Source organism: Cynara cardunculus (assembly GCF_001531365.2).
Source record: "Cynara cardunculus var. scolymus isolate 2C chromosome LG 1, CcrdV1, whole genome shotgun sequence".
Classification (NCBI taxonomy): domain Eukaryota; kingdom Viridiplantae; phylum Streptophyta; class Magnoliopsida; order Asterales; family Asteraceae; genus Cynara; species Cynara cardunculus.
Window position 1 is genome coordinate 23,153,207 of NC_037528.1, and position 20,505 is coordinate 23,173,711.

At 34.2% G+C, this 20,505-nt stretch overlaps 2 protein-coding genes across 2 annotated transcripts; one reads left to right on the top strand and one right to left on the bottom strand.

The window, feature by feature from the left end:
- Positions 1-15,524: 15,524 nt before the first annotated feature.
- Positions 15,525-17,052, bottom strand: LOC112529112 (transcription factor FAMA-like). The gene is made up of 3 exons (XM_025140189.1): positions 16,333-17,052; positions 15,799-16,236; positions 15,525-15,666 (listed from the first exon to the last, which is right to left on the bottom strand). Exons 1-3 carry the CDS (start codon positions 17,050-17,052, stop codon positions 15,577-15,579), a joined length of 1,248 nt encoding a protein of 415 aa, XP_024995957.1. The 3' UTR covers positions 15,525-15,576.
- A 2,192-nt stretch (positions 17,053-19,244) lies between these two features.
- On the top strand, positions 19,245-19,904 carry LOC112524549 (loricrin-like). The gene is made up of 2 exons (XM_025134453.1): positions 19,245-19,378; positions 19,718-19,904. Exons 1-2 carry the CDS (start codon positions 19,245-19,247, stop codon positions 19,902-19,904), a joined length of 321 nt encoding a protein of 106 aa, XP_024990221.1.
- Positions 19,905-20,505: the final 601 nt, after the last annotated feature.

The window sequence follows — 20,505 nt, forward strand, 5'->3', positions numbered from 1 at the left end:
TTTTTATAATTATGATTTGACGACAATTAGTCTGAAATATGCATGGCTAAGGACATGGATAATATAAACATTAATACCTAGTACATGTTTTATGAGCTCTATTCTATTCTTGTTGCTTGGATCATAATCGATCAAAAGTAGAATTTGGTCTATTAATTAAGGGGTACGTATAAATCCACTACAAGAATGCAGAGTATCAGCGAGGGAAAATTCCATTGTAAATCCGTCGCTGAAAGGGCAATCCGTCGTTGATACTCCGTCGGTCAAACAGTCGTAGGTAATGCTATCAGCGACGGATTTGCGACGGACACTTTCAGCGACGGATCAGCGAGATAAATATTTAGCGAGGGATCTGCGAGGGATATTTCAGTGAGGGATCTGCGAGGGATCTTTCAGCGACGGATCAGCGAGGGAAATATTTAGCAACGGATCAGCGAGGAATCTGCGAGGGATCTTTCAGCGACGGATCTGCAAGGGAACTTTCAGCGACGGATTTGCGAGGGAACTTTCAACGACGGATTTGCGAGGGATCTTTCAGCGACGGATTTGCGAGGGATATTTCAGCGACGGATTTGCGAGGGAACTTTCAACGACGGATTTGCGAAGGATCTTCAAGGACTTTCAGCGACGGATTTTCCCTCACTAATCCGTCGCTAATTTGTAAAAAATTAAAAAAAAAACTTTTCAAAAATGCATAAAAAACCTGTGGAGGAGGTGGGAAAATAATAATATATAAATAAATTATTTATAAAAAACTGAAAATAATAATATATAACAAACCAAATCTGTGAACAAAGTAACCAATTCATACGATTTAAAATATGGATTCATACAATTTAAAATATTCAATTTTTACAATTTAATCTTCGAATACATACATGTACATGTGTTGTTTGTGTATATATGTACATATTTTTATGTGTTATATGTACATAATTTTATGTGTCGATGTCGTTTGTATGCATGTACATGTGTTGTTTGTGTGTGTGTATATATATATATATATATATATATGTTGTGGTTGCTAACCGTGATATGTGAATGTGTTATAAGTATATATACCCATATAAATCATATAAATCTGCATATAACACACACACACACACACTGTCTATACATTCACATATACACATACGTTTAAACATATATTCATCCATCCAATCGTGGTTARCAACCAGTACACATCGTGTATATATGTATATATATAATTGACCGACGGGTATATATACATATAACACATACAACGTCGTGTAAACATATATGTATATAACATTGACCGTCGGGTATATATACTTGTAACACATGCATATATACCCGTTAGCTCGTGTTATATACATATGTTTACACGACGTTGTATGTGTTATRTGTATATATACTCGTCGGTCAATGTTATATACACATATATACACGATGTGTACTGGTTGCTAATCACGATTGGACAGATGAATATAAGTTTAAAGGTACGTGTATATGTGAATGTATAGACAGTATGTGTGTGTGTGTGTGTGTTAGATTTATATGATTTTATTGGTCTTAACCTATTTAACTGGGCTTTATTCGGTTTTATTGGGTCTTAATCTATTTACCGGGCTTCATTGAGTTTATCGGACCTTAATGAACTTTATTTAGTTTTATTTGACTTTATTTGGTTTATTGGGCCTTAATGGGTTTTATTCGGTTTTATTGGGCTTAATCATCAGCTTTATTAATTAATTTTTGCAATAATGTAATAAATAATTATTAATAAATAATTTATAAGCAATTAAATTAGTAGTTATAAAATTAAAAAAATGGAAAAAATCATTTTCCCTCACGACGGGTATATATATTTATAACACATGTACATATCGCGGTTAGCAAGCACAACATATATATATATATATATATATATATATATATATATACACACACACACACACAAACAACACATGACATGCATACATACGATATCAACAYATAAAAATATGTACATATAACACATAAAAATGAGAAAATAGGAAAAATAGAAAAATCTCTCGCTGATCCCTCGCAAATCAGCGAGGGAATGTGAATTCTGCAAATTCCACGCTGATCCCTCGCAGATCAGCGAGAGATCAGCGAGAGAATTTGAATTTTGTCATTTCCCTTGCTGATCCCTCGCTGATCTGCGAGGGATCAGCGAGGGAATTTGTAGAAGAAAATTCCCTCGCAAATCAGCGAGGGAATGAGTTTTTTTGGCAATTCTCTCGCTGATCCCTCGCTGATCTGCGAGGAATCAGCGAGGGAATGAGTTTTTTTGGCATTTCCCTCGCAGATCCCTCGCTGATCTGTGAGGGATCAGCGAGGGAATATTTCCCTCGCAGAGCAGCGAGGGAATGAGTTTTTTGGCATTTCCCTCGCCGATCCCTCGCTGATCTGCGAGGGAAATTTTCCCTCGCTGATATTCGTCGCTGATACCTGATTTTCTAGTAGTGAAATGACTCATTGAGAAAAATACTTTATTCCAACTAAAATAATGAACTTTTAGAATGCCCCAAAGCCACAATTCAATTAACATTTAATATACAAAAATGAACCACCGATCGAGTTTCCAAAATCCAAATTATAGTTAAGGTACCAATCAAATCCACAACAAAAATGAACCAAGACCAAAACCAAAACCAAAATCTGATCTGGATGAATAGCAGTAGCTGAAAAGATCAAAACCATCTAGAGGAATCCCTTCCTTGGGAAGCCATCGATCTCCACAAAATCATCCAATTAAGATCCAACTAAAACTTATTATCCACAATCAAACTCAAAATCTCCACCAAAAATAACTCAGAAGCAAAGAGATTTAATCCCAGAAGAATCATCATCAAGACACAATCAAGCCTCTGTCCAATCCACAAAAATCTCATACAACTATTGGAGAAGCCAGGAAGGAATTGAAGTATATCAAGCATCTTTAAAGGACAAATCAACCCACAAGGATTCTTCTGATCAGATCTGCCTTACCCTCTATTTCTAGTTCTTCATCGATTTCTATTAGGGTTCCAACTGAACCTATCATTTTTCCATTTTCCTCAATTTACTCCTACTAAACCTATCTTAAAGCCGTCCAACCTAACCCACTAACAACCAATTAAACCCAACCCAAAATACCCTGTCATTTTATGTTGTACCTTAGTGGAAAGAAAATGCTTAGTTATAGCATTCGCTACAACCATATTAGATCTTAGAAGATGCCTAGAATGTCTAAGCATCCTAATATGATACTTTATAAGACGAAACAAGAAAATTGTCTTATCTAAAAGAGTTACAATATTTTTATAGGATAATTTTGGGCGTTTTAACAATATCTATGAAGCTTTTAAAATAAAATATCGTATTAGTTAATTTATACAAAACGACTTGAAAAAGTGTCATATGGACATAGATGTCCTATAAATAGATAAGTTTACGGGACACTTCTCAAAATATTTCTATAAAATAACTAATACGAAATTTTATTTAAAGATTATTTTAAAACACTTGTTGAAACGTTCAAAAACATCCTATAAACTTATTATAACCTTTTTAGATAGAACGCTTAATGGTATGGTTTATAAACTTAATTTGATGAAGATTACTAGGTTAGCTTTTTGGGTTCTCACGAATAACCAAAATAACTTTAATAATTTAATTTTAAAAAATACTAGTACAATTTTAATTAATGGTAAAAAATATTGATTATAAAATATAAATTAGTTGGGCCGGCTTGTCCATATTTATTTTTACATTGTCCATGTCCGCCCGTTAATATTAGTGAACGAACTTGTGGTTGTGGCTGTCTATTTTCTCGATAATGGTTGTGCAAACCCGTATTTCTAGTGGGTCGGATGGATGGGATCTAACGGATCGTCCTACCCATGAACAACTCTAATGGATAATAAACCAAATCAGTAACCATAAAACTGATAAAATTGAGACCAAAACTGATATAGTGAACTGTTTCTGATCACCTTGAGTTGATTCTGATCCCAAACAAATAGATACCAAATTAAACCATGAAACTAAACCATAAAATGGCAGTACTCAACGTATAGACCAACATAGAAGAAGCTGCCAAAACATAGACCTGCCATAGACAGCAACCAAACGAATTTTCCAAATTGGTCATTGGCCCTTGCAAATAGTTTGAAACCAATCAGCAACCATAAGACAAAAATAGCAAAAACATGAATATTGAGGGTCAGATTGCAGTCAAGGACAATAAAACTAAACCAGCATATAGCACCAAAGTAACTGATCTACCCTAAAAACAACAACCGTTGAATACAAAAATTAGAATCCAGCCAGTCCTAAGCAAACTAGCTGCAACCAAATAATAAAGTGGTATAACCATTGTAATATCAACATCTAACCCCCCACCAAGAACTGAATCTACAACCTGTTTTACTTTTTCTGTTGTAGATACGAGAATTCTCATTAGCTTCCTAGTCACGTTTGACCCATGATGAATATGGAGCTGACCAAAGAGCTCGGAAGCAACCTTTCTCATCTCACCATATAGCACCAAAGTAACTAATCCGGACCAAAATAAACAACCAATATTGAGTGAAAAATTAGAATCCAGCCATTCCCAAAGTAAACCAGATGCAACCAAATAACAAAATGGTATACAACCATTGTAATATCAACATCTAAACCTCCACTAAGAACTGAATCTACAACCTACTTTACTTTTTCTGCAGGAGATATGAGGATTCTCATTAGCTCCCCAATCATGTTTTGCCTATGATGGATTTGGGGCTGCCCAAAGAGCTTGGAAACAACCTTTCTTATCTCAAAATGAACATTCTTTAGAAGATACTTACCATTTCTATGAAATCAAACTGCATGCCAAGGGTAAATAGGTATAAAAGCACAAAATACAAATTAGGCAATGTCCATCGTCTCTTGAAGTTATTCTATTGGGTTACATTCGTTATTAGCCTACATATTTGGAAACTATAGAACTTGATTTGCTCATAATGTTGGCAAGTTCCTATATGTACATCCTATTTCATATGCGAAGATTCATAATTAATTGAATGTATATAGTTTATTTCAGTTGGTCGTACCCCATCAGGAAATGCATATGACTATGGTACCTTCATATGATATCATGGCAATAGCTTATGTGAAATACTTATAAATAGTATTGCACTATATTTATAAATACATCTCCTCACATTTTTTCATTCAGTGTGAATTAAGGTTTACATGCAATTTGTAGGCTATATGCATACATTTAGCAAAAACAATAAAATTCAAATGAAATATGATTTGACGTTGCATATTTGCATATTTGAAAGCTTGATTGCGTATTAGAAACTGCATATATGAATAAAGCTAAACTGGACTGAATATGGAAAATTGCATGTATGCAAGTTATCATATATGAATTATGTTAAAATGGCTTGCATATGGGAAATGCATACATGGGAGTGATGTAAGCATAATACATGAGTACACCAATTGATTCTGAAGTATGTGAAATGATAGAAACAGAAACCTGCTGTTAGATCTTAGTTCTCTCAAACTGTGAATAGTTATAAAAATTTTAGAGTGGAGGAAGATGATCTATTCCTTGGGTTATGAAGATTTTATAAGTAGCTATGAACAAGTTGTAGCCATCATAATCTTTTTTTTAAGTATATATATATTCATAGAGGAGCGACCAAATGAAAATCACTCCAATTTGTAAAAATCGTGCAAACCACCGTCATCCGTCGATTTCATTGTTTAATCTTATGAAATTTTTTCATTAAATTGTTTAATCTTGTGAATTTGTTTCATATAATACTTTTTTTGATGAAGTTGTTTCATATATGGTTATGAAATTGTTTCATATACTACTTAATAAATTGTTTCATATATTTATCTAAAATTAAAATAATGAAGATGATAATATCCATGATTAACACCCTCCACAATAAAATTGATTAATCAACCTCTCATAATTACAAAAAAATGAACAAAATGAAAAATTATGATTTGTTGAATGAGGTTCTTACGGTTTTTACAAATTGAGTGGTTTTCATTTGATCGCTCATCTATATTTATATACGACAAATGCAACAAATAAATTCACACACCCTCCTTACCTTTGGTGATGTTTTAACTCTGACCTCCTAGAAGGCCAAAGGTTATGATACCGCTAAGCCAAAGGGTCTTTGGTATAACCATCATAATCTTTATTTATAATCTCCTAAAGAACAAGTGAAGGCACTGACAAATCATAATTTCTCATATGTAAAGTGAAATAACTATCTCTAGGTGGCATGTCCAATCAAGAGTCTCTATATGTCAGTTTGTTAGGCAAGACAATTGTTGATGTCTTAAGCATTCCATTAGTAGTTGAAGACCAGAAGGGGTTCTATAGAGGTGTTGTTCATTGACCAAAAGGACTCTTCATCAGAAAGTGATCATCAGGTTTGGTATCTCTGTTTCTTCATGGCCTATCTATGGTTTGTCTTCACAGGGACTCTAGTCTTCAGCACTTAAATCATTTTACAATACTTTAACAAATTGGAATTCTAGGGTCTAACAATCTCCTGCTAAATATTTGAAAATTGAATAAAGTAAAATTTAAAGCAAAAAAACCAAGAGGATATGAAGTATCTTTGTGCCAAACAACTTCACTAAAAAGATAGAAAATTACAGTACTTGAAAGGAAAAACTACATCTCGTTTTTGTCACCATTATAGAATCTCCATAAGGGCATCATCAGTTTCCTGTAGTTAAGTATTGTAGAGATCATGGATAAGTTTGTTTCCTTCCTATCGAGGCATATGTTGTTTGTCTAACCTTTCATTAACTACCTTATGAAACTGAGTAAGTGTAACATTTGAGTACTTGAATGTTTCAGTCAACCGGAAGAACTTCTTTTCTTGGAACTCATCTTTGTAAACGAGTCCTAGTTCCGGTTGAGATAGTACAGAAATAGACCAGAAGTTTTCAAGTCCTTCAAAGGTCCCATTTGGAGTAGTGCATGATGGTCTCTTAACACCCATCTCTAAAGAAAATTTAAAGTCATTATTTGCTCTGAATTTGACCATTATCCCAAATCACCTCCATAATTGATCTTCTAGCAATAGCAAACTGGATGCCTTGATCCACACATTGACTTGCATGAGTGCGTAAATCTATTAAGTCCTATGGGTTTAAATTTATGAGATCATTGTCGTTGAAGACGTAGATCCTCTTGTGTTCCCTCTGAGCGGTGTACTCGATATGCCTTATAATGTTATTTGTATATTACTTTTATGTCCAAGACAGCTCTGATATCTTCATCAAAAAATACTTCATGAGGAGGCTTAATATACTGTCTCAAAACCTGTGTCTGATCAGATCCATGGCCTTTGGAGTAAGGTTTAGAGAATTCATGAGAACCTGCTCATCTTGATCATTATAGAGGTATTGATGGATGTTTTCCATCAGCAATGGTTCTCTTGGAGGTGGCTCTTGACGTCGACTTAGAGACTCCATCTAAGCAATAACCTCTTGGACTTTGCCGATAGGGGGTGGTTGTCTTTGGATCTTGTAGGGATTCATCAACTTTCTTGGGTTCTACCATGCTTAGAAAATTTGCAAATAAGCATTCATTTACAGTGACAAACCTGGTTTTTACTCCAGATGAAGGACCACCAATTATTCAGTGTGCAGGATGATCTTCTATCTATTTGGTACCGATGGAATGGAGTTCTTGAGCAATAGAGTGCAGCTCTTTATTGTTAATAAAGTGGTATCAATTTGATTCTAAGTAGATGTAGAATTTACTGCTTGCTCCCCCTCAAAAAGATGCTCCCTAGAATCTTGAACCTGTTCTGGAGACATAGAAGTAGAGGGTGAAATAACAAGAAATTCAGGAAGAGTTGTACCTTCTGTATGAGAGACCTCAGGAATTTCATCATCTCTAGGTTATGGATCATCTTATGATGCTTTGCTAGAGATATCCTTTTCTTCTTCAGACAAATCTGCAAAAAGTTGATTGAGTTCTGATTCTCTAAATTTGCTATATGAAGGATTAGAAGTTTTCTGGTTCTGCTCGAGTTTTGTACTGAGATTTCTAGAAGTCATTAGAGTTTTATCATCAAAGGACACATTTATGATTTCGATAACAATTCTTGTCCTCTTGATGAAGACTCTATAAGCCTTAGCAGACAAAGAATATCCAAAAAAGACACCTTCATCTGCTTTCTTGTCAAATTTTCCCAGATGACCTCTTTCATTTAGAACATAACACCTGCAACCAAAGACATGAAAATATTTGATGTTTGGACGTCTTTGGTTGATGAGTTCATATGGTGTCTTTTGTAGTCTCTTGTTGACGATGGATCTATTATGAATGAAGCATGTTGTAGAGATAGCTCCTGCCCACATGGAGATGGGCAGACCTGATGAAGCAAGCATAGTCCTTGCTGCCTCCACTAGGGTTCTGTTCCTTCTTTCTACAACTCCATTCTACTAATGATTTTGGTTGCTGAATTTTTTTGAGAAATACCTTTACTGATAAGATATTCATCAATTCTGGCATTTTGGAATTATGTTCCATTGTCACTTCTCAGCTTTCTAGCCTTGCGCTATAGAAGGACTTGTAGTCTTTTCATCACTCCAATGAGTAGGTCTGGAACTTCATATTTCTTCTTTACAAATTCAACACATGTATACCTTGTATACTCATCAACAAGAACTAGAATGTACTTTTTACCAGATAAGATTTGTATGGATATAGGACCACAAAGATCAACATGAAGCATATCCAATGGCTTAGAATAAGAGGTTTCAGATTTGGACTTATGAGTTTGTTTTTTAAGCTTTCCCATTTCATAGGCAGAACCATAAGTGATCTTTTTCAAAGTTTAGATCAGGTATATCTTTTACTAACTTACGTTTGGCTAATTTCTTTAAGACTTGAAAGTTGAGATGTGAAAAATATTTGATGTTATAGCCAATTTTCCTCACTCATGTGATATATAAGATATAAGGTCTCTTGTCCCACAGAAGAGTGGAAATCTAGAAGGTAAAGGTTGCCTTCTCTCTTTCCCTTGATTATGGTAAGTCCAGATTTTGTTTCAATTATACAAAATCCTTTTCTGGATCTAACCTTCAGTCCTTTGTCACAAGATTGACTTATGCTTAAAAGATTGTGCTTTAATCCTTCCATATAAGCCACTTTTCATATGGATATGTTATCTTTGACAAGATTTTCATACCCCCCCTTATGGTACCTTTATTGTTATCTTCAAAAGTAACAGATCCTCCAGATTTATCTATGAATGAGGATAATTGGATTTTAATCACCATTCATGTGCCTGGAGTAACCTGAGTTCATATACCATGGATGCACATGTTAGTTTTGCAAGACAATTAAGGTTTCTTAGGTACCTATTTCATAATGGGTCCTTTTCTGTTAGCTTAGGGTTTCTCTTTCTTGTCCCAACCTTTTTAGGCTTGGGTTTGTGATTCTTATGTTGCTTCTGGGTCTTAGGATTTTCATACCTATATATGGACTCAATAAGCATACATTTATTACCTAAGAAATTTTTTCTCAACTGATATAAAAGTGTTAAACAATGACAGTTATGCATGCATGGATATTAATGTTTAATAACCTTCTTTTGATTTGTAAAAACCAGAAGTATCGGCCTTATATGAGGTTTCTATTCTAGCATTGGTTGTTTTTACAAACTTCTTATCTAGTCTAGGATTTTTATTTGAGAACTTGGCTTTTACTTAATTCCTGAGATTTTCTTCATACTTATTGAACCAAAAGAAATATGAACATTAGATTCATCAGTAGCTATTCCTTTATGTTTTTGTTCAGGAGTAAACTTGATGAACTTGAAAGGATAAGGTTTAGGTCTTAAAGTCTCCTTTTCTTATCGACCTTTTTATTTGCTTCTTTCTCAAGTCCTAAAGATGATTTTGCTTTTAAGCCACACGTATATGAAGTTGGGACAAATTGAGACTTTGGGAATTTGAGTTTCTTTTCCACAACTATCTCTAGTTCTTCATAGACTAGTTCTTCTTTAGAATAAGAGTCAAGAAAAATCCTTTTAGGTTTTGCAAAGATAACTGGTTCTGTTTTGTGGACACTGATTTTGGTATTTTTCACTTTTGTTATATCTCTGATAAATTCCATCATTTGTGAACTAATGGACTCATTTGAAAGCTTGGTGTATAAGTCCATTATTTCACATGGATTATATTTCACAAAAGTGTTTTTTGCATCATTTTCACATAATGAAGAGTTCAAAGACTCATGGGATTTAATTTCAAAGATGGGCTTAGGATAAGATTTACCATAAACATCTACTTGGTTAACCAGAGGTTCTGGTTCCATATGTAGTATAACTAGAGGTTCTCATTTTACTATTAGACTTCTAGTGGTCTCTGGTTTCTTAACCAGATGTTCTAGTTCATCAGCAACATTTTTTGACTTCAAAAGTTCATCTATGGATGGTGTAATTAGAGGCTCTAGTTGAACTACAAAGTTTCCAGAGGTCTCTGATTTGCAGTCAGAAATTTTTATATAATCATTTTGTTCTTTAGGGCTCTGGTTTGATTGGCCAGAGGCTTTGGATGAACATAGACCTTTTGTTTGTTGCTTCCATGTAACACATTTTTGAATTTCTGCTTGAAAATTTTGATTTCCCATCAATCTTGATTCTCTTGAAAGATGAAGTTATTTTTGAAGAAAAGTCAGGTTTTTGAACACAACCAAGGTTAAAAGTTGATGCAAAAGTATTTTTTTTTTCCTATGGAGGAATCAAGTTCATTGTAGCCTAATCCTTGAGTGTTCATCTGACTGTTCACCTTTTCATAGACATTTTGTGCATCCTTGTACTTTTTGATCAAAAGTTCATCCGTTTTGAAGATTGAAGCTTCTGATGAAGTACTTCTCTTTCTTTTTGGAAAAAAAATCCTTTAGTGCCACAGAATTTAATCTTACAGATTCAAACTCTTTGAATTCCTTAACCTTCTTTCCAAATCCTTAGTTACTTTCCTTTTCAAATCCAAAAGTTTTTCTTCTTTTGACTTTTTTTTCTTTCTCAATTTCATTTTTTCCTTAGTTAAAAGATGTGTTTCTCTCTTGAAGTAATTTGTTTCTCTCTTAACTTTCTCTCTCTCTCTCTCTCTCTCTCTCAGATCTTTCAAGTTCAAGTTTTTGTTTAAGTTTTTGGAAATCAACAGAGGATTGTTGAATACTTATCTCTAGCTCTGTTTGAGCAAAGTGAGTGTATTCATCATAGATGTTGGAAGAAGTGTATACATGTTCGTCAGAGAGATAGGGTCATCAGATATGGATCTCTCTGCATCAGAGGACTTGGCCATCAAACATACCAAGGCTTTATCATGATCATATTTGAAAGAGGAGTCAGAGATCCAATTTTCCTTCTTTATCGTGAAGCTCCTCTCTTTGGCATGATATTTGTACTTGTTTTTCTTCACTTCTCTCTTCTCTTTTCTCTTCTTTTATCTCTTCTCTTCTCTCTTTGCTTTTCTCTTCCCTTTTCTCTTGGATAAAACTTTACTGGTTTCTGTTCATAGGTGGGCTTATGGAATCTATCTCCTCTATACTTCTTCCTATGATCCTTCTCATAAGGTCTCTTGACGAACTGTCTCCGAAACTTCTTGGTAATAAGGGCCAAAGATTCAGCAAAAGCTTTTAAATCATCATCTGTGTCTGGACTTTCAACTTTAGACTCACTATTTATCATCAAGGCCTTCTTTTCTTCTTTCTGTGATGAGTTTTTGATGAACTTCTGGTTGCTTCTTTTTCTTCTGAAACTAGAGCCAGAGGACCACCAAAAGTAACCTTCTTCTTCATTAAGTCTTTCTTTTGAGCAACCAAAGTTCCATAGACATCATGGAGTGACCAGCTTTCCAGATCCTGATTTGCCTTTAGGGACATGGACAATTGTGTCCACTCATCACCAAGACTTTTAAGAAATAAATCATTATATTCTTCTTTTGTACGTGTGATGTCATTCCTGTGACACTGATTAATCAAGGTGTTAAACCTGTCATAAGTTCTCTGAATTGGTTCATCAGGAAGACCCTTAAAATTTGTGTATTAATTCAAACATTGAGCTCTCTTGTTCTTCTTAGTCGTTAAACCTCCTTGTAACTAACTAGCAAGTTCATCCCAAATCTCTTTTACAGTTTTGCAAGAGTCAAGAGATTGGAATATTTCATTTGGGATAGCCATGATAAAAAGCCTCTTAACCTTCCTGTCACCACTTCCACTTTTTCTTTATCATCATCATTCCATGATTTTTCATCCTTAGGAACAAAATATGTAGGAATTTCTTCGGTAGTAGAGTGACTGGAACCTTAGGGATCAGGGTTTGTGGAATATGAGGACCATTGATCACAGATTTATATTTACATCCATACCCTCGAAGTTTATCTTCATATCTTCCATTGAATCTTCTCTTTGAAGAGTTGAAGGTTTCGTGAGTGAACCCACACTATATGCAGAAGTCCAATTAGACATTTTATCAAGAGAAAATATCAATTAGTTCTTCTATATCCAAGGAGAAAATACCTATTAATCACAAGATTTTATATCTCTTTGAGAAAACTGTGAAAAACAGGGGATATGAGTGAACGATAACTAGATCTTGAAGAAAAACCGAACAGATGAGAGAAATGATTCACAATTTCAGAATTGATCGTTTGATTGATGAACAATCATTTGGCTCTGATATTGATTATTAAATCCCAGTTCTCTCAAAATGTGAATAGGTGTAAGAATTTTAGAGTGGAGGAAGACGATCTACTCCTTGGGTTATGAAGATTTCATAAGCAGCTATGATATTTAAGAATAGGTTGTAGCAATCATCATTTTATTGATATATTGAGAGAAAAACTTTGATTACAATGCAGATCTTCAAAGAAAATTACACAGTTAGTAATCAAAAGCTTGCTAAAAAGGATTGTCTAATAGAATGCAGTCAAGCAACTGTTTGTAACCTTCTAGAGAATAAAGTCAAGACATTGATGAATCATAGTCTGCCATGTGTAAAGTGAAATAACTGTCTCTAGGTGGCATGTCCAATCAAGAGCCTCCATGTGTCAGTTTGTTAGGCAAGAGCTGACTGGACAATAGTTGGTATCTTAAGCATTCCATCAGCAGCTGAAGACCAAAAGGGTTTCTATTTAGGTGTTGTTCATAGACCAGAGGGACTCTTCATCAGTAGGTGATCATCAGGTTTGGTATCTCTGGTTCTTCATTGCCTTTCTCTGGTTTATCTTCATAGGGTCCCTAGTTTTCAGCACTTAAATCATTTTACAATACTTTTAATAAATAGGAATTCTGGGGTCTAACACCTGCACACACAACAATGGCGATAAGAATGGCGGTTACAATATCTAACACCAAATTGAATAACTTTGCAAGTCTGAAGCCAAAAACAAGAACCAAAACCGAGACCAAATTGAATAACTCTGAGCCTAAGTTTGAGAAAAGGATCTGGATCAAATTCTAATAATTAAAGGTGTTGTAAATAAACATTTATGAAACCAAAGACTTACAGAAGGGCATGCATAAGGATATCAAAACAGATCCTATAGCAAGTTCGAGATCATATCTTTCAGATTGGAAGTTTGTGTTTTCAAGTTGTTTTGGATTATTACCATATTTTCTATTTTCTATGGCTACTTTTAAAATGTAACACCCTCAAATCTGGAAAAAAAAAACGACTAATTTAAAATTTAGATAGAAGATTTTGGTTTGATCTTATAAACTTAAATCATATAAAGTATTTTATTAGGATAATTAGACATTTTAGGCATCCTATAAAACCAATTTTGTAGTAATGATAAAGTTCAATGGTTTCTTTATTCAATTTCAATACATTATAGAACACATATTTATAAAATAAATAAATAAAGTTTAAGAACTTGATTACTTAAAAATATGAAAATAAGTTGGGATTTTCCCTTAACAAATGTCACATAATTTTGTAGTCATGCCTTTTATAAGCAATTAGGTACAATTCAAAATGACTCAAGTGTCAATAACTTAAATTTTTGTTTGATTTTTAAAATACAAAAAGTTAATGGTACAACATTTTATATAAAACTTTGAATACCATAAAATAAGTAGGTCTACCATTGACTTGTCCCCTCCTTAGGAGGTAATGAGATAAAAACATAGGTCAATATGATATTGCATCTCCCTAATCTCATTTCATTTATATATACACATATTTTAAATAGGATAGGTCTAAATAGAACACTAAAAAATAGAAAGGGGGAGTTATCTGAACAACTCATATATTTTAATCCTACAATTGTGAATATAGAGACGATCACATTTTGCCGAAATCAAATTCACAATTCAGGGCAGATACATTTGAATACGGGTCATCTATTTTTAGATCCAATGTTTGATTGGGTTCCCCGGTTCTTCTTTTTTGGATTCTTTGATTTTAAACTTTTTTTTGAATATTTGTTTGTACATAAATTAAAAAAAAAAAAAAAAAAGGAGAAAGAGTATATATAAAATTCAAGACATTATGATGTAACAAATCACCTCCAAATCCAAATGAATTCTAATAAACAAATTTCAGATGAAATTGTACTCTTTTTCAAATGCAAACTTTCATGCACCTTCATTGGTTTATGGGTTAGATCGACTGCCACCCAAATATATCTGAACCAAAACAAAATTCTTTCAAAACCCTAACCATATAACTCATCATGTGCTGCAAGTAATTTCAAATTTGAACCCTTTATACAGATTACACATAACATATTTGATACAGTTTATGAAAATACATGATGGATATATATATATATATATATATATATAGTGCAAATATGGCAGGGACAAGGCATATGGGTGGGTTCTGATGTTCGAAAATGTAAAGGGTAATACCTCCAAATTCATTAATTCTGACAAGTCAAACCTCTTCCATGTCAAACTTTGTACCTTTGCTTAGATCCCAAACAACCCCCGTTGACATTTTTCTATATGATATATATAATTATTGCATCAAAAGTACCATCATTCATATATATATATATATATATATATATATGGGGTAAGTAACAACATATATAGTCATCATCTTCTAAAGATGAAGTTATTCGAATTCAAGAACTCGAAAACAACTACATTTTATCATCTTTTAATGTGCTATGTGTTGAACCAACTTCTTATAAATAAATAAAAAGGTTCAAGTAGATGGGACTGTTGGTGTTACATTAAGAGCTTAGCATTGTACATGTTTCAATGAAGTTGACTCAGGTTGACTAAGATTCATTTTGTAGATGATAATTCATATGTGAATATATATTATGAGTCCTTGCAATAAATCCTTACGAAAGTATACACTATGCTTTAATATGTAATCTAAAGAACCCATACATCAAATAGACTGAATATTGAAACTAAAGAATATTCTGAAATATGAGAAAAATATATTATGAGTTATAATAATGCAGCTACAAGAACATATCATTTCCGACTGATTTGTCTGTCCGATGCACACCTCATATCCATAGGAAATGGAAGCCGATGGTTGTGTTTGATGGTAGATCGATCGGGGTATTTTCAGCCGAAGATTTCATCATCAATCAAGTACCTGTATTTTCGTGAACAAAACTAATGATTTGTTGTACCGAATTCGCTATATCTTCAGCCGAAAACCTTACTTCACTAGTAACCTGCAAATGTTAAGCACTTTCTCAGATTGCTTCAAATGAGAAAAAAACACTGATTCTGAATATATATACATGTATATATATATATATATATATATGTATGTATCTATGTATATGTGTGTGATGGTTATATACCTTGACATTGAAAGAATAGAGCACAGTTTGTTCAATGGTGGTGATGTTTGTATGAAGGATATTAAGCTGCAAATCTTCAAGTGCAGCAATGGTTTTAATAAGCTGACCAGGCCTTCTCCTACATAAAATCTTGATCATGGCATCAAACCCTAAAAGTCTCACTTCCACGTCAGCCAAACACGACTTGCTCTCCGCCGTCTCCTCCTTCAGACCACCGTCATATTCAACTAACTTTATCTCATCATCGGGAGGAGGAGGGTAAAACACTGCCGCCGCCGGCCCTTGTTGCAGAATCGGAAGAGATGATGAATCTCCGATGACCCTCGGGGTATTATCGCCGTAGAGTTTTCGACGTTTTTGTGACTCAAGACATTGCAGGAGTTGCTCTAGCTCCCTCACAAACTCAATGGCTCCACCAATAATTGAAGCTTGATCACCCTAAAGTTCATAAAATCATCAAAACTCAGTTGTTTATTTCTGCATTTTGATCAAATTCAGTTGATTAGCACGAAGCAGAAATCAATAAATACGTACCCTTTGAACATAAGAACCCGGCATGAGAGACCTTAGAACGCGTAAATGTTCGTTCATTTGCTTTCTTCGGTTTCTTTCGACTGCGATATGAGTCATCCTTTGGCTCTCAACTTCCTCACTTGTCTTTATAGTTCTTGGTCTTTTTCTCTTGTTCTTCCCTTCTGAAACTAGGGTTTTATGAACGTCTTGATCACCGATGAATTGGAGACGAACAGACATATTATTACCTTCAGAAACCCTAGCTTCTTCTTCTCTAGATCTTTCTCCTCCTTCAGTCACTACATGTTCATCGTCTCCAAGAGGTGGCAATAAAGACTGATGATGATGATGATGATCTTCTTGAAGCCTCTCATTTAGAACTGGAAACTTCAAGAAATAAATCGGATCGATCCCAGTTTCTTGATCTTCCTGATCGTGATGATCATGGCATGATGTTTTGTTTTGATTCAAAGCCAACTTGGGTCCATGATCTGCAAACTGCATCACATCTGCAAAGCTCAACTTGTCGAACGAGTTGGGGCTAGAAAAACCAGCACCAGAAGGTAGATGTTGAATTGGATTGTTAATCAAGTAATCCACCATTTGATTCCCATTATTCTCGTATGTGTTTTTCACCATGAACTGTTGCTGGTGCTGGTGGTGCTGATGAAGATGTTCATGATCGCCATTAAACTCAAGAAAACCTCCCTGCAAGAGTTGGAATTCGCTATAAAACAACATGGTGATGAAAAAAGATGGATATTTAGTTTAGCTAGTAGCTATGGTTCATATAAGTTGTTCATACCGAGTAGTTGGTATCATCTTTCTCCATGGGTATGTATGTATGTATGTATGTATATATAGAGATAGATAGATACAAAACTAGAAAAAGACTTTGACCAAAGAAATTGAATTCTAATGAAAAGACAAAGTTTAACGTAATATGCAGCATGCAAATGGGTCCTGCAGAGAGTAATCAAATAGTAAATGATGGAGGAGGAGTGGGGTTACACCATGAACATATATGGACAAAGAATTGAAAGGATGCAGAGCTATCTATAATACTAATATCTATATATATATATATGGTCTGCGATCTATGTTCATCATCATCAAGGTTTATCTCTATGTAACGTGCCCTACTTCGTCTTCTAGGACATCTTAATTTGACTTTCTACTATTCATATATATATATATATATATATATATATATATATTATATGTTAAGTTAACATTTCTATGTAATATATATGCATATGGTACAAGTAAGTAATGCATGGTTATACATATAATATATAGATATAGATATATAGAGAAAAGAAGCAGCCTGAGCCTGTGGATGGAATTTTAAGCAGCTCACAAGATCACCTCTGATTGAATAATAATTTTGAGACCACCTTTTTAATTAATGTGAATCACAAGCATACAACGCTCATCACCAGCTTCTCTTTTCATGACACGCTTAATTCATTAAGACCAGCTCCATCTCCTTTTCAACTTTTGAATTTTGAATCAAATCTCTTTTTCAATCCTATACGCTTAATTTTATATCTATATATATATATATATATATATATTATCTAATAATTTATTACTGATTTAAAAATACACCGAAATTAAGATATAAGATGCTACATGTTAACCAAGGTGCCAAAATCACAAATCAAGCCATAAATATACTTTGAGATTTTTTCAAATAACAAACTAAAGTGTGTGTTGCCTTAAACCGTAAAATGCGGTGCGATTTATGCATTTGGACCTAAAATCAACGTGTTTAAAAGTATGATAATACAAAGTTTCATAGTCCATTTAAAATAAAATACTTGTGTACCAAAATAAAATATTCAGTTGTATATTTATTTGCATACCAAAATACATGGATTATTCGTAATAAATAATTATAGTTGTATTGGTTTTAAATAGATTAAGTTATGTTTTTCGTCCCTGTGATTTGTTAAAAATTGCGGTTCGTTCATGTGATTAAGAAATTGTGGTTTCCGTTCATATGGTTTGTAATTCATTGTTATTTCCGTTCTTATGATTTACCATTTATTGTTTTTTCGATCCTATGGGTTTAATTTTTTTTACTCTTGTGGTCCATTATACTTAAAGGTAGAAATTTAGTCTAGGGACGAAAATAACAATAAATTACAAACCATAAAAACTGAAATCACAATTTCTAAACCAATTGAATGAAAATGAAAATTATTAACAAACCACAAGGATAAAAATCATAATTTACTCTTAAATATATTACAATAATATACATTGATCAATGGTATTATCATATCATTAGTAAACTTCAATTATCATTAAATATATTGTAAGATCTCATATTGGTTTGAGAGGAGAACTAAGGTTGTCTTATAATGTACTGGATACCTCATTTATCATACGTGTCTTAAAATCGTAAGTCTAAATATATAGACAAAGCAAACAAAATCTAATATGATTGGTTTAGAATGTTACACATATGATCATGCCATATTTATATATATATATATATATATATATATATATATGTCACAAAATATCATTATAATACTCCAATGGTAAAGCAAAAATAACATTGTTGAATATTAAAATTTGAGAAATGTAGAAACTTGGTAAATCAAAATAAATGTTTAATACTAATTGTGGCATTAACTATTAAGGGTTGAGTTTCGATAAGAAGGAAGGTTAAGGTGAGAAGCGTAAGAATGGATCTCTGCTATTGGATGCACATTAGGATGAGATGCACCGAATTTATCCTCGTTTCTAGGGTTGAGATCCCTTCTTACACTTCTCATGTTAACTCTCCTTTTCACATGATCTTTCACCAACTATTGATATCATCAATATGCGGTATGATACGGTAATTAAGTCATAACAAACCACAATGTACAGATTAGTGTTAATAGCTTAGTGGTTGTTCGTTCACAAAATGGAATTTGATGGAATTGGATGGATGGCGGGGTGGTAGTTGTGACGACGACAATGGTGGGATGGTGGTCGGGTGGCTGGGAGTGGGTGGATATGACGGCGATAGTAGTGGCATGGTGTTTAGTGGTGGGTTGGGTGGGGTGAGGTGGGGTGGGGATGAGTGGCAGTTGTAACGGCAACAATAATGGTGTGGTGGTGGGGGTTAGGTTATGGCGTAACAGAAAGGTAGTAGCATGGTCGTAGTAGGGATGTGCAGTGAGTGACCGGGGGTGGGTGGGTGTGATGACAACGGTAGTGGAATGGTGGTTAGTAGTGGGGTAGGGTGGGTGACGGCAACAGTAGTGGTATGGTGATGGTGGGGAGTTAGGGGTGGGACATGATGGTTCATAACAAACCACATTGTATGGATTAGTGTTAATAGCTTAGTGGGTGTTTGGTTCACAAAATGGAATTTGATGGAATTGGATGGGTGGCGGGGTGGTAGCTGTGACGACAACAATGGTGGGATGGTGGTCGGGTGGCTGGGAGTGGGTGGATATGACGGCGATAGTAGTGGCATGGTGTTTAGTGGTGGGTTGGGTGGGGGGGATGGGGTGGGGATGAGTGGCAGTTGTAACAGCAACAATAATGGTGTGGTGGTGGAGTTAGGTTATGGCGCAACAGAAAGGTAGTAGCATGGTCGTAGTAGGGATGTGCAGTGAKTGACCGGGGGTGGGTGGGTGTGATGACAACGGTAGTGGAATGGTGGTTAGTAGTGGGGTAGGGTGGGTGRCGGCAACAGTAGTGGTATGGTGATGGTGGGGGGTTAGGGGTGGGACATGATGAACAATAGTAGCATGGTCGTGGTGGGTGGTGATAAAATTCAATTCTTTTCATTATGCCAAGTAATGATGAATTCATTAATTTGTAGGGAAAAGTCTAAAAAAACTCAATGGACTTTAGTGTTTGGAATGATTAAGTCATTGGACAATTTTTTGAAATAAATAAGTCCTTGGACATTTCAAAATATGTTAAATAACTCCTTGGACAATTTTTTGGAACAAATAAGTCATTGGACAATTTAAAACATGTTAAATAACTCATTGGACAATTTTTGGAACAAATAARTCMTTGRACAATCCAAAACATGTTAAATAACTCATTGGACTTTTCTAAAACATGTTGGGTACATTCTTATAACTTGTACAACTAGTTAAAGTGGTAAAATAGTGACAAAAGTCCGAAAAAAACCCCCAATAAACATTCATATTTTGAACGATTAAGTCCCTTAAT